Below are 14,803 nucleotides of genomic sequence, written 5' to 3' on the forward strand. Positions count from 1 at the left end.
GATTCTAAAGTACTTTCAAACTCACTGAGTTCTGAAAAATTACACATACAAATATATCTGCCTAAAAACATACATACCTAGACAAAAGCATGGACAGCTATAGTTCAGCGCGCACATCTACAATATAGCAAAATTTTAATTGCTCTGATGAATTTCAGCTTTCATTTGCTTTTATTAGAATGAAACCACCACCTTAACAGTAAAGAGGAATTGTTATTGCCTATTTTTTTTAATTAGACATGCTTAAAACTTACTTTTGACAGAACATGCTCTAACAGCTTTTATTCTATCACTTATGTGAGGAAAATCAGCTTGCATCTTGTCTTCTTTTACATAGAGATCTCTGGCATAGACATGCCACATTTAGTATGAATTCTACTCTTAACTACATGTAAAAAAAAATCACTAACCTTATTCTTTAACAAACAGTTCTGTTTGCTGAAGTGTTAAAACAAACCACTGAAGTTCAAGGTGGGCCCAAGGTGGGTCTACCATTCAGGTGCCAAAATTCCTATAATAATCTGTGGCAGCCTGGTCAACGGAGCACCCTACAGAGGGCTTCACCTCTCTCTATATATACTCAAGTAGTGTAACTAAAAATATGGAACTTAAATTAAATTCATGTCTAAATTCATGCTTGTTTTTCTAATATTAAGTTCAATTCTAAGATCAAACTAAGGTTCTCAATCTCCACTTAGTAAATAAACCAGAATGTTTATATAACAGGCAATTGCATATCCACAGAAATTAGATGGATGCCTCATTTATGTCCTATTCATAGTAATACCATTTCTGTGATCCTAACCTTGGGACAAACTTTTAAGTCCCAGACTATGTAAGTGACACTATTTGTTTTGAAATGTTTAAGTGACAGGGTGCAAGGATAGGGCATTTTAAAGACTGACATTTGCAATATCTTATACATGGCCTTACAAATATCCCACAACAAATTTCAAAACATGTTAAATATTTAAAAACCTGTTTAATATCAACCAAACAAAAACAAACAAACAAACAAACAAAAAAAATCACACCTTCCGCACTGGAATTGTAATCGAGTTACCTGAATTTGAGTTTTACATGAGATTTACAAACAACTACAAGACATCTCTGAAAAATAAAAGTAAATTTTAAATGCAATATGTAAGAGAGGCAAAGGCTTACAACTTAAATCTCTGTTTTGTATATGGCAACTATGATCATTCCAAATATACATAAGACACGCATGATCTTTTTAAATTGAAACTATATCCTTAGAAATAAAACACGAACTATTACAAACTTGCCTGACACGCGATCAAGAACCTCTGCTAGAGTTGTTGAGACAGGCAAATGAAGAGTGCGAAATTTGTGTCCTGCTCCGTACATTGGATGTTGAATCACATGGCTGGTAGCATTAATTCTACCTTTGTATAACTGAAAAAAGAAAAAGAATTTTAATGCCCTGAAATAAGTAAAACCATTACGTTCTTATAAATTTACTTCAGTAAAAAAAAAGTTTGTGCTAAACAAGAAAAGTTGAGAATAGTCAACTTTTGAGGTATACCAGTAAAAGACAGTAAAAAAAGCATTAAATTAGGATAAAGTTTAATTTTTAATGCAAGAGAATTTGCTTCAAAATCTTAGAATATGCTCAGCAAATGAAACATCATAATAGTGTATAAGTGTGTGTTTTTAAAGAAAACTAATCATTTACCATAGCTGTTTACCAGACAAAAATTGAGTGTCCCAGATGTATGATTATTTCAGAAATTAAAACTTTTTGAAATTAAATTAGAAAAAACACAATATACTTGGAGAAAGATGTCAGTCCTCTAGTGCTTTGACTCAAGAATAAACCGCATTCTGGATATAGCATCTACTTTGTTACTGTGATGAACGGAGTCACTATTTAGCTAAAGCATTTCAATTATTTAAAATTTTATCTCTGTTTGAAATTTTTAACTGTTCTTTGCTTACAGCAATTTTCTACAGGCTTCTCTACAATAAGACAGCTTTTTGTTCCATCTCTCCTATCATTATCAGAACCAATATTCAGGTACAAAACCAATTTGATTTTTGATTGTGTTGCCAACAATAAACATATTTAAGAAGTGATGACCACCAGAATTCAGCTTATAAAATATATTTTTGACAAAAACTGTCAGAGATAGAAATGGCGATCCTATCTTGGAAAGGTTATATTTATGCATATAATAGAACCACTGTGTACATCTAGATTGTTTTCAAGTTTTCCTCTTTGGATAAGATGTAGAGTCTTTTCCTACTCAGTAAGAATAGCTAGATTTAATAACTGAGGTACTTGGCAAGTTCCTTTGAACGTATTTCATCTGCTTATGCATATATAGTAAGTCTCTGCAGAAATCTTTTATTTAAAACAAATGTTTAGAAAATTAATGCTAATCTTTTATGTGAAAAAGGGTCATCCTTTTGGTCTAGATAAGAAATTATAAATACTCTGATGTAACCAAGGGCCATATTAACATCTCATCTCAGCAGGTTAAAGTAAAACATTTAAATGTGTTTGTGCTAAAACTGCCTTTGTTTCTCCTTTTTCATCTTACACTATCTGATCCAGTTTCCCTATCACACATTTTATGTTGTATTTTACCTCTGAGATGTAGAAACAGCACACACCAAAGTAGAAGACAACATTTCCTTGTATGGAAATATCAGATATTTTAGCACTTCTGTCTTTCCTATATTTTGTTTTATTTGCAGCCTTCAATTGAGTGCATAGCACATCAGCCACTGCCTATAGTTCTGTCTTCCAGTGAAGTACATGGAAGTATTGAAGTATTTATCTGCTTTACAAAGTAGTCTGAGTCTTTGTCATTCAGGTTTCTATTTGAATTCTTCTGGGCAACTCTGACGGCTCTTGCCAATTCTGAAGCATCAAAACTAAGACTGTTGTTAAATGAAGTCAACAACAAAAACCTGGTGGAAAGACTAAAACTTGTATTCCTATTTGCTGCTAATGCGTAAAGACACATCAGAAAGTCTTTCTCATAAGATAAACTGTTTCTGAAAGAACAAATAACTGAAATTTATTTTCAACAAGACTGCTTTGTCTTAAAATACTGTCTGAAATTTTCTTCTAAAATGTTGAGTTACAACTCAGCCTCACCAAAGCACTCCTTTCCAAAATCCTGTAATATGTACAGTAGGAAAAGTTGATGTATGACTTCTCAAAGTTGACTATACTCCGGATTTCTTTTAATATGTATATGGTGAACATGAATTAGCTTTATTTTTAAAATCCTTACTGGACATGGAGACTGAAGAAACAAAGTCACTTTCTCATCTTCTAGCATCAGCTGCAAAAAAAGCCTCCTAATAAATCCTGAAATATTTCCAGAGGTTGGGAGGTTCCCACGCTGAGGAGAGGATTGGAACAATTCACAGAGAACCTGGAATGCAAAATGACATCACATTTAAAATATTTCTATATTTAGGTCTCTAAAATGTCTCTGCACAGCCATAATAGGCAGTGCTTAAGATCTACCTTCCAGTTATCATTCAAATGGGAGTTAAAAGACAGTATACATTAATAGCAAAGATCAGAAATGAGCATGACAGAAGAAAATTTCTGTAAAATTTTTTTTGAAAAAATACAGAACATTGTCTACAGCAAAGTAATTGTAAGCATGTAGAAGATAGATCAAAAAAAATAGCTTCTATATTCTTAAAGCACAATTTCCTACTCTGCAAGGGAGTATATATACATGCTGCTAACAGAAAACTGTACTCATTTTTTTTAAAACCAATTTTATCTGTTCTCATGGCACTGCCATGTTGAAAAGAGAAATCTTTTTTAAATTATATTCCCTTTAAACTAGGTCTGCAAGGTTAATGGTTGTGAGGAAATTAGTTGAATTTGCACTAGAACGCTTAATGCAAAGCCATATTCTGCACAATAGTCCATTATTTTCCTGGCCACAGATTGTGCAGGGTAAGGCTGTACAAGCAAATCTAATGGGATTTTTATGTTGGTTACCAACATAAAAGATGCGTATGCAGCTTCATTTTCAAATTCCATTTCAGAACAGTTTAAACCTACACAATTAGATCAAAACCCAAGATATTACATAGAAGAGTCTTGTTAAGATCAGAAGCACACATTTATACAGTCAAGAGGGATACAAACACACATACAGTGCCTAACAGCCATGCCAAAACATATTTGTACTTTTGAAAGACAGAACAACCAGCTAACATTTTTAATACAAAATTATCTCAATCATACAATCATAACTTACAAGAGAAAAGAATAGAGAGAGAATTTTTTTAAAAAACTAAAGAGCAGTAAAAAGCTTTCAGATTTGAAATTAATCACATTTTGGCTGTAAGGTACTAAAAAGAAATGACACCTTTAGTTTTTTCTCTTACCTGTGCCATAAGTCTCTGGTTATTAGGATGGCAAGAAATGCATTGTAAGAAGAAAGCAACCGTTGCATTTTCAATTGCTGTCCTCTGTTGAGTGGTTAACCCTGTTGTTACAGTTGAAGAAAGCAAGCTAGATCTCGCACTGGTCTGCTGCGGTGTGCCACTGTGTCCTCCAGAAGTAGCACCAGAATGGCACAACAGAAATAAAAGTGCTGTCCACAATGGATTGACTTCAGAACCACCCAACCAATCCTTCATAATGTGGCTGTTGCCAACTTCTGTCAAAAACCTGAGAACAGGAGCAACCAGGTCTGCTGTGATGGGCATTTTATTAAAGTGCTGTGGAACATGATGTCTCCTGAGCCTCTCCTGGGTGATATCCATTGATTGCACAGTGCAGTCAGAGCTAGAAGTATGGTTAAAGCAAAAACTAGCAAGACTTCTTACAAGCAGAGAGGGCAAACCTGAGTCCAATAATTGTTTGATAGCTTCAGGAGACTGAGATGAGGCAGCAAGAGTAGCCAGGTGAGACTCTGTTAGTGCAAGAGGTGCTTGTGCGTTTTTAGAGTCATCTGTTAAGGATGAACTAAGGTCCTGCTTTTTGCTGTCATCAGTCATGGACAGTCTGTGTTGACACTGCATTGGAGGAGGAGTGATACCCATCCATCCCATGAGTAAGGAAAAATAATTTGGGTGAATGTGGCACATTGAGCAAAGTAAACTGTCAACAGCTTTCTTCAGAACCATGTTGCAAGGAAGAGACATTGACCAGTTAAACAGTGATCTGTGAAAGACAGAAAATCATATCAAGACATAGTTTTCCACTCATTTTTTCTTTTCTTAGTTCGTAAAACATCTTTCATTTCCTTATTTATGATTAACTGTTGCAGAAGCTGTAGTAAAATACCCTGAGCAAAGACTGACAGCCACATCACACTATCAGCAGGACATTACCCAAAAAGCATTCTTCATTCCTACGTTTGAATTTGTTTCACTCTACTGCATTTAAAATAAATGTGATCCGTCTCTTCAGGCATGTTTCATGTGAAAGACAATATTCCAGTCTTTTGACAGCCGTCACGTAATTTACTTATTTTTGAACAAACTGCAGCCTTTTCATGTTTTCAATTCTCCAAGCAGTTACTAGGATAATGCCTACACATTTCCTCAAAGCTGTCTTCATTAACCCTTTTTAAGATCTGAAAGTGCTTTAACATGTTCCCAAAACATTTTAAAACTTGCTTTGTTTGAGTTCTACCTAAAGATCTTACAGAGAAGACAAAAGTAGCAAGTATCTTAGTTGAATATGTTACACTGGCTAACCACACTCAATTTCTTATTCGGACTTAGGATATGAGTTAACAACAGAATTATTCCTCAGAGATACTAAACTCTCACTTAGCTTCCAACTTATGCCCATCCAAACATTATCTGCTTGAATACCAATTAAAGGCACAGTGATGCAAAAACTAATTTTGCTACTATTTAGCTTCTATTTGTGAAACACTATTTGTAGATGAGTGAAATCATTTTATCTTCATACAAACTTGTTCAGAGTAGATGTTTTTTTTTTTTTTTTTTTTTTTTTTTTTTTTTAAAGCAGAGTTTTCTGAACCCCCCTAGCACCATACATCATTTGAAAAATTTTAACATTTACATACACCACTGAACACACATACTAGGTGCCTTTTCAATGGCAGACTTTCAGGTAGCTTTGGATGCAGCAACATACAGCACATGTTCCATCTGAAGACAAGGATAATTTTTGCCTCTCCTAGAAGGAAGGCTTATGCTATGTTTAGTCTAAGCAATTTAGGGACTCTACGTTTAAGTGTCTAAAAGAGAACAAGAGTACAACCAAAAGTGAGCTTTAGTGCTGCTGGTCTAATGATAAAAACCACTCCTATATCAAACATTTACAAGTCATTTCAGTGATCATAAAACCCATGACTTTGGGAGGTTAGTCATAAAATGACAAGCATTTTTTAAATAAAAATCTACATATAATAAAGGCACCCTTAAACACTGCTCCACTTGCATACAAACATAAACCCTTTGCCAAAATTCTGTGACTAAATTTATACGCTGGGAAAAATAAGATACTTTTCCATCCAGATACTAAAAAATAACTAAGGAATAAATTAGTATCCATGCGCCAAACAGAAATATTGAAATGGAAAACATGATAAGAAAACACAGCCAAGAGAAAAGTGAAATATCACATGAAGGGGAGATTAAAAGTCTTAGCTAGAATCAGTGAAACTATTTCAACAGTTAAAATATCAAAGTGGATGAAGAATACACAGGAGAACTTTTTTGTTATTAGAAGAAACATTTACCCACATATGTCTGACAACAATCCTTCCATATTTATTAAAAACATACTTTACAATTTGCTCCAGATGCTGGCTGATATGAATTATAGTGTTCTTTGGCAGGAGGCAGAGGAAGAGGGCTATATCGCAACACGCATACCGAAACTAGGTACAATACTTCTATTAGTATTCCTTATTTCGAACCTGGGATAAAGATAACTTACTTGCTGAGACAGGGACTCTACTGTGAAACACACTTTTCTATCTATTTTATAGTAATACAAATAAAGACCATAATGCTGCACATACACAAGAGCTCCACATGCTTGTACCGAAGATAATAACTTGGACATTTGCCAGTATTTAAATGTTTGAATTTATGACTAAATGGGAAAGGTAATAAAAATATATGAAAATTTCCTAATGGCAACAGAAAAATTATATGCTATCGATCCAAGTTTCTTTCACTAATTGGAAATATATTCAATAGTACAAATGAAAGATGTTTTAATAGACATATGACTTTCTATACGCTACATTTCTATCATACCAAGGAAAACTTTTTTTCTCTCCCCCTCCCCCCCCCCATTTAAAAAACAGAGAATATAGTAAGCAGCATAAGCAAGGGATTAATGTTACCTCACAGCTTTTTGGTTTGGAGGCGCTGCTAAAAGTATACATTGATGTTTAGAGTAACATTTTTTTGTTTTTTTTTTAATCAAACAAGACAAATCCAGCAAATTCAAAGTTCAAGTTCCACTCAATATTTTCTACTGTGTTTTAGTAATCGGACTATGGCCTGAGCAAAACTGATGACTCCAAAAAAAAAAAAAAAAAAAACAAATACTCTCAAAGGAAAAAGCATTTAGCTATCAACTTTATGGATATTGTATATTATGAGTAACAATGTTTATACAATGGGATTCTAATGAAGGTCGTGATTTGTAGGCACTCTGAAAATTACTACAATTACTCAATTTTGACAAGAACAGCCCAGAGTTAGCAGTTAAAAAAAGAAAAAAAGCAAACAAAATCATGCAACAGTATGTCTTTCACATATGTGCAACCATACGCACAGAATTATTTTTCTTTTGTTTGGGTTTTTGTCATATTTTAAACAAATGTATGTCTGGAGTGTCTGAAGTGCGGATTATATGATCAGATATAAGACAGTAATATATTTGGGTTTAGCTATTTAGACAACTTTAGGTATTCACTTGACAAATTAGCATCAGGGGAAGATAATGTGAAACAGCAGCAGAAGTTAAGTGCAAGTGTATCATTTTAATGAACAAAATTACTTAGTTATAAAAAGAATGTTATGAAATATTTGCTCTACTTACTCAAACAGCTCTCTGTCCAGCAAGGCTGGTAAATCGTATTCAACAAGCAGTTCATAACTATGCCACAAAATTGCTGCTACACAGTGCAAATGTGAAGGAGATGGCATCAAAAGACCATACTCTCTTGTTGAGCTGTTTGGACAAATATAGCTGACCCGGCCACTTTTTTTCATAGCTGCAACTCTTGCGGAATCACTGACCCATTTTAGCAGTGCTTGAATTCTGGAAGGCAAGATGATGTACAATTACATTACAAAGGGTCAAAAAGATCTAGAAACACGAAAAACAAATTAGCTTGCTGTTTCTGAATAATCTGATTTACAGATCTACCTTCTCTTTTGAAGCAAATTTTAAGACTAAACTCTTAAACTCCTATTTCCAAAGAGTAGATCACTACTAGAATAAAAATTAAAAACACGCATCATCTTAAACAGTCAAATGTAAGCTCTCTTTCTACAGAGAAAGCAACTGGAGAAAGTAACCAGTTCCAAGCTGTTAACAGAAAAGTCCATTGAACACTTAAAAAAAATTTAATAGCTACAAGAAAAAGCTGTGTAAAGTTTCTTCAGATTTCTATACTTACAGGACATTTCTTATCAAATCAGATTTTAGAAAGCCTAATTTTGTGCAGTAAGATTAAACCACTATTTAGCATATCATTATTACAGATACTTCCATATAGCACTTCAAATAATATTACCTATCTTTTGTTCCAGGATCCTGAGTTGTTCCAAGCTGATAAAGAATGTCTATTGTAGAGTCAGAAGAGAGACCATTTAATCTTCCAAACAGTAAAGGGCTATTCAGATCTTGCAGCATTTAAAAGAAAGGAAGGGGAAAAATAATAGAAGTACTTACACATTTAAGTTTTAAAAATACTCATGAAATACAATTATGGAATTGTAATATTAGCACTGAATTGACTTTTGCCATTAACATGGGGATGTAATTCTTTTACACACCACCACCTTGAAACTTCCCATTTTGCATGTTCAATGCAATATTCAGCCTTACTACAGAAGGAAAAAAAAATGATTGCAACATTCACCAGATACAGGACTTAAAGATTTAAGTAGCAAGATTTTCTTCAACAAATTCAAAAAAGACATGACATAGAATCATAGAATCAGTAAGGCTGGAAGGGACCTCTGGAGATCATCTAGTCCAACCTCCCTGCTCAGCAGGGTCATGACTCACTTCTATACAACAGTCAAATCTCATGGTTCACAGAAACAAATATTTATTTCAGTTTGGAAACTTATTTAACTCCTATTTCTGTCAATGGGACTGAGGCGCAGAATTTCCTCAGATTATTTCCCATTCACCTCCTCCTTATGGCTTTCTTCATCTCCTGCTCTGTAGAAAAATACGCTCTTACCTAATAGCATTTAAACAAAAGACAGTAGGCTATACTGAAACTTTAACTCATGCCAAAATAAGTCACATTTTGAAAGCATTTTGTGCTAGTGTCAGCAATTTCAGAATAGGAAAAATAAGAATTCAGATTTCTTCCTTTTAAAAAAATTACACATCACACAATGTATGTTCAGGGATAGAAAGAGCAAAGCAGAGTGGTATGAAATCATAAATACTAACTATCCAGTTACTGCAAAATTTCACTACAGATCACAGCTAAAGTTGTCCAAGTGTCTTGATTCAGAACAAAAAAGTAACGTGTAAACATTCCTGTATTTGTACCTCTATACAAGCAATGATTTCAAGCAACAACTGAAAAGAAAAACATAGCACTCACCTGCAGGATCACTCCCTGATGCTGAGCAGTTTCTTAGAAGAATGTCAATTAATTTTAAGCCTATTCTGGTGGACTGAAGCCCAATTTTTACAAGCACAGCCTCGATGTTTGGTGAATGCATACCACAATATGGTGACATGAGCAAAGCAGCACATGTCTGCAACAGATTAGCAGTGGGTGCTGCAGCACTAGCCATCATTCCTTCTAAATCACTTATGTGCGTGAGGCAGTGGTGTAATAATCTTAACCACCCAATACTGAAAAGAAAAACATGAAAATGAGCTAGTGCATCATTTTAATTTTTCACCTCTGAAATAACTACTTTCATTAGATACTATAACAATTAGATACTAAAACAGAAAATGGCTGTGACATGATCAGATGTCACTTGAGAAAATTAAGTAAATTCAATGCTTCAGTGTAATATACAGTAGTAATTTTTTTTTTTTTTTTAATATATCAACTAATACAGTGTAGAGGACAAAAAGTTTTTGGCTCCACAAACTCTCCTCTAGTTCTGAAGCACACCTTAAAGCTTACATGGACATATAATGGGAAAAGTTTAAGACCGTGCAAATTTTATCTGGTAGTGTAAAGTTTCTCAAGTAGGTAAAGGAATTGTGAAATGTGAATGAGAAGGTATGCTTCTGATAAGGTAAGATTTCTTGATTCAGATACATACTTCTCTCAACAAAGCCAACCTACATGCATTTCAAAGGCTCTGGCAAATCATTTTGTGTGTTGCTTGGTTTTGAGTATTTTTGTACACACAGAAGTTCTTGTATGTGCCAAAATTCACGTGTCAATGAGTTTGCATTCAGACATTAAAAGGAGTTGGCCAAATAGTAAATGGGAAACAGTACGCTGCTTCACTTAAGCACAGTAGGACTCAAAGAGAAGCTGATCCTTATTTAAGGTTGAGAATCCTGCAGTATTTGTTGGCATCAAAATTATACAAATGCATGCTTTCTGTAAAAGGAAAATTAAAGTTTGCAATGTCATGGCCAGATGCACACACTTTTAGAGTCTTATACAATTATATTAAACTACAGCGAACCTTAGTGAGCATGAAGTCCCACTGGATTAAAAAAAAAGAAAAGCACATCAAAAGTGCAGAAGTTAAAAATGTTAACTGCTACATTTCTCCCATGTCTTTCTTACTCTTTAACAATATTGTTTAGTATTCCTTTCAACAACAAATCTTGAGAAATAAGCCTATTATAATTTAATTAAATTTGAAATGTAGTAACTAGAATTGATTTATTAAAAATAATACTACAGTACTGTTTAAAGTGCTACAAAAAATAGCAAATTGAGTTATACATGAAATAAATAGCATCATTTCACTATCATGTTCTAAACTAAGAATTAAGTTATTTTCTAATAGTTAAGTTATTTTCACAATTAATCTTACATTCCTTTCTTCTATGCTATGGGAAAATTTTATATATATCTTATCTGAAGTTTACATTTTTATTTTAGGAAGAATTTACTCCAAATTCATCATTTCAGAATAGAGAAAAATTTTCTGTAATGGTTACGAAATTATATCTAAGTTTATCTAATATATGTACCATATTACTACCATTAGTCTATTGAGATACATATCAAACTAAGTTGAAAAACAAGATAAAGTTTCAAGACATAGGGAGAATTTAAATTCATTTTTTTCCTTTAGAAACTGATTCTTTTTGTGAGACTGCAAGTTAATTTTTTTTTGAAGTAAAATAGCAATACTATAATTTGGCTAACAAAATTTGCTTCACTGCTATTCAAGATCAAGGGCCAATTTCAGGTATACAGATGCTATTAAATACATCCAGCCAGTATCCACGGTCTCTAAATTTCCTTCCTCCCTCTCTCAATTTTTTTTTCCTCTAATGAAAAAAATATTTTAAAACTTTCCCATGCTCTCCTTTCAAGTTTATAAACATTAAGGTTCAAAGAAAGAATATTCTGAAGTCCAGAATTTTTACAATTTATTAAGCTGAATTTCAGTGGAACCAAGAAACTTCAAAAATTCTCCTCTACTGATAAATCATTAAATTCAAAGTTGGAAAAACTTAAATACTTATTTAAGAGCAATCCTTAAAGCTTTATTCCCCTTTACTTTAAAATTGATTAAGAATTCAAGATGCCATCTAACCCAATAAAAGCATTTGAAAAAATCTTGCTGATATGTCAGAATCACAACATCCAGTTCATATTTCTCAAATATCTGCAAACTGAAATACTAGGTGCAACTTCTACAAAGCTTTGTGTTGTCCTATTTCTATTCCTGCTTCAATACTTATCTCTCTGAAGTCTGAGTTACATAAGATATATGCTGCTATTGAACTTTTTTGGACAACCGTCTACACATTAAGAATGCAGCATGCAAGTTTGAATGCTTTCCTGTTCTTTCCTATATGGATGACAACACCCCCTTTCCATACACAGATTAACCATGTTGCAAGAAAAGTAAGAAGTACTGCTTATGTTACCGCTTGTAAAAACACAAATCTTTAACACATTTAAAATAGAAACTGCAAATGTTGAAGGCAATTACAAAAAAAAGCTACGCATGAATACAGTTTGCTACTGAAGGATCTGACTCAGAGTAGAAAACATCATAAAATAAGAATGAAAGTACAAAGTGTTCATCTAGTCTGTTGCAATTAATACTACAAGCATACCTGGTTTTAGAGACCTGATCCTCAGAGGGAAGGAACGGATTATTGACTGTGGCAGATGAGGTGTTTCCAAAGGCTGTCAGGCCTAGCAGTTTGATCTGAGAGAGGCCTAATGTACTGGCATCTCGCGGACGATGGAGACGGAGACAGACAGCCGAGGCCACTTCAGCTTTTACAAGCTGGATTTTTATGTAGGTGAGACCACTTGTGATAACAGGAGTTGACAAAGGTAACATATTCACACCATCTGCACTTATTTCAACAGATACTGATGAAGGGCAAGCTACAGAGTAAGATAAGAAAAGGTTTAATGCTATTTAATACTCAAAACAGTTGAATTTTCTGAACATTAAACATTTTTTTCCTGTTGAAGATACAGAACAAGATGATTAAAATTACCTTATGCAAGCACTACTACAGAACTGCAGCTGGAATACTTGACCTGTGTGATGACATATAATCAAATGCACATGCATTTTGAAACATGGTTTACATAGTTTATTTCAAAGATTTCAAACGAAGGAAAGTTCTGTTAGCATTACTGTCACATCCTTCCCTAGTTGGGCTATGACAATAAGACAACAGCAAATCTGTTTCTCTCAAGCCGTATTCCAGCCATCACACACAACTATTTTGTCAGAGGACTCCTGATAAATATCACTTTCTCACTAGAGTTTTGAGAAGTTCTTTGCAAAATTCAATGTTAATGCCACAAAACATGTAGAAAGCTAGAAGTAATCAATCAAAAGCAGAGCCTTCAATTCTCAAGAAAAGCAGAATCAGCAAGCTTTTCAACTTATTTTAATGGCATTCTTCAAACAATACGTCAGTTCCAATTGCTCAGATAATGTTCTTTACCGTATTTTTAAATCCTAGCCTTCAAATTTTCAAATTGTCACCGTTCAAAGCATCATGGTTAGCAAAACACTCACTTGCAAGAGACGCCAGATGAGGCTGGATGTGGATCTCCTTCAGCAGCACAGCTGCAGGAAGGTGAATCGTGAGGTCGCACCAAGCTTCCTCGGGTAAGAATATGTAAGACCATGCGGCAGACCGTGCTCTTCTGTGTGGAGGAGTAGCCTGTAACAGTACTTCAGCAGGCTGGGCAGTAGGACTGCTTGAGGTGATTGAACCTTCAAAAACAGCAGCATTAATTATTAATGCTTACTACTAAAAACCAGATTATTTAGAACCTGAATTTGGAAAATACTTTTTTCCATTTTATCTCATTTGGTTTATTCAAAACATGCTACATATAATAGTGACCACTATAAAGATACTTTTCTTTTGCTCTCTGCAAAACTGCATTTTGCATACACAGTTTACATATCCACATGCATATGTATGTGCTTGAAAATTTGCTACAGGACACTTGCCACCAAAACTGTAAACCTTCTATCAAGAGATAATTATAAGAACAAACAAAAACAACAAAAAAAAAGAAAGCCCAAAGGCTAACTGGCAAGGTCCAGGTCTAACACTATGCTTAAACTTGAACCCCGTTAGTTCTATATAATGAAAACCTGGGAAGTTAAAATATCAAAACAGTAACTTAAATACTTTCATCAACCAAGTCTACCAAAAGTTTTCACTAAAAAGCTTTGTTTATCATGAAAAGCTTTTCTACAAAATTTGATCAATGACCACAAGCAACTATTTATTTTTCTAATCTTAATGTGATTTAAAAACCTAGTAGGAAGCTCTAGGCTATGTCTTTAGCAAGCAGCACAGTGGAATAAAACCAGATCGCACTGTTCAGATTGCATGTATGTTTTACTTCAGAGTAGCTCTAGTCTGGTAGCCATGACTGGATGCCTGTTAGCAGCTGGAGGGCAATGGGTGCATTCCTGGAGTACACATTTTGATCAAGTTTTATCCTAAACAAATCCACTGTGTCTCTCAGAGAACAAAACATAGTAAGAATCAAAATACAGTAAGTGAGGACAATCAGAAGTTTCAAAATTTCAAAAGCACACTCCTGACTGAAAGTAAAAAATTGACAGAGGCAGTTTTAGCAGAAACTGCAGAACTCAGTAGGTAGGGAGACAAGGCATGCAATAAACCACCTGATTTTTAAATTAAAATTACTATTCAAAGTAAATACAAACATCTGCAAGATTCTCAAATTTGCCTTTAAACAATTTGTGAATAACAGAGAATTTCTAGTCTCTCAGGCCTAATTTTTTTTAAAAAAATTCATTTTATTTAATCCTTCTAAATTTGAATAATGAGACTGAAAGGAGGTCATACAATAGTTACAAATTTGTTTTGTTTCGTTTTTAAACACAGTCCTCTTTTTCTCCCCTCTCGACAGCGAGGCACTGGATGAATACA

At 34.0% G+C, this 14,803-nt stretch overlaps 1 protein-coding gene across 5 annotated transcripts in view; it reads right to left on the reverse strand.

Moving 5' to 3' along the window:
- Nucleotides 1-14,803, reverse strand: part of BIRC6 (baculoviral IAP repeat containing 6) — a 192,248-nt gene that overhangs the window by 74,336 nt on the left and 103,109 nt on the right. For 4 of the 5 annotated variants that reach the window (XM_062572049.1, XM_062572052.1, XM_062572053.1 and 1 more), the window contains 8 exons: nt 13,402-13,602; nt 12,473-12,752; nt 9,798-10,054; nt 8,745-8,853; nt 8,045-8,266; nt 4,390-5,170; nt 3,267-3,410; nt 1,287-1,416 (listed from right to left, as the gene is read on the reverse strand). In XM_062572049.1, coding sequence (XP_062428033.1) covers nt 1,287-1,416; nt 3,267-3,410; nt 4,390-5,170; nt 8,045-8,266; nt 8,745-8,853; nt 9,798-10,054; nt 12,473-12,752; nt 13,402-13,602 — 2,124 coding nt within the window. The remainder of the gene's footprint in view (nt 1-1,286; nt 1,417-3,266; nt 3,411-4,389; nt 5,171-8,044; nt 8,267-8,744; nt 8,854-9,797; nt 10,055-12,472; nt 12,753-13,401; nt 13,603-14,803) is intronic. The other variant, XM_062572051.1, reaches the window with a different exon arrangement.

The sequence above is a fragment of the Rhea pennata genome, chromosome 3 (genome assembly GCF_028389875.1).
Source record: "Rhea pennata isolate bPtePen1 chromosome 3, bPtePen1.pri, whole genome shotgun sequence".
NCBI lineage: Eukaryota > Metazoa > Chordata > Aves > Rheiformes > Rheidae > Rhea > Rhea pennata.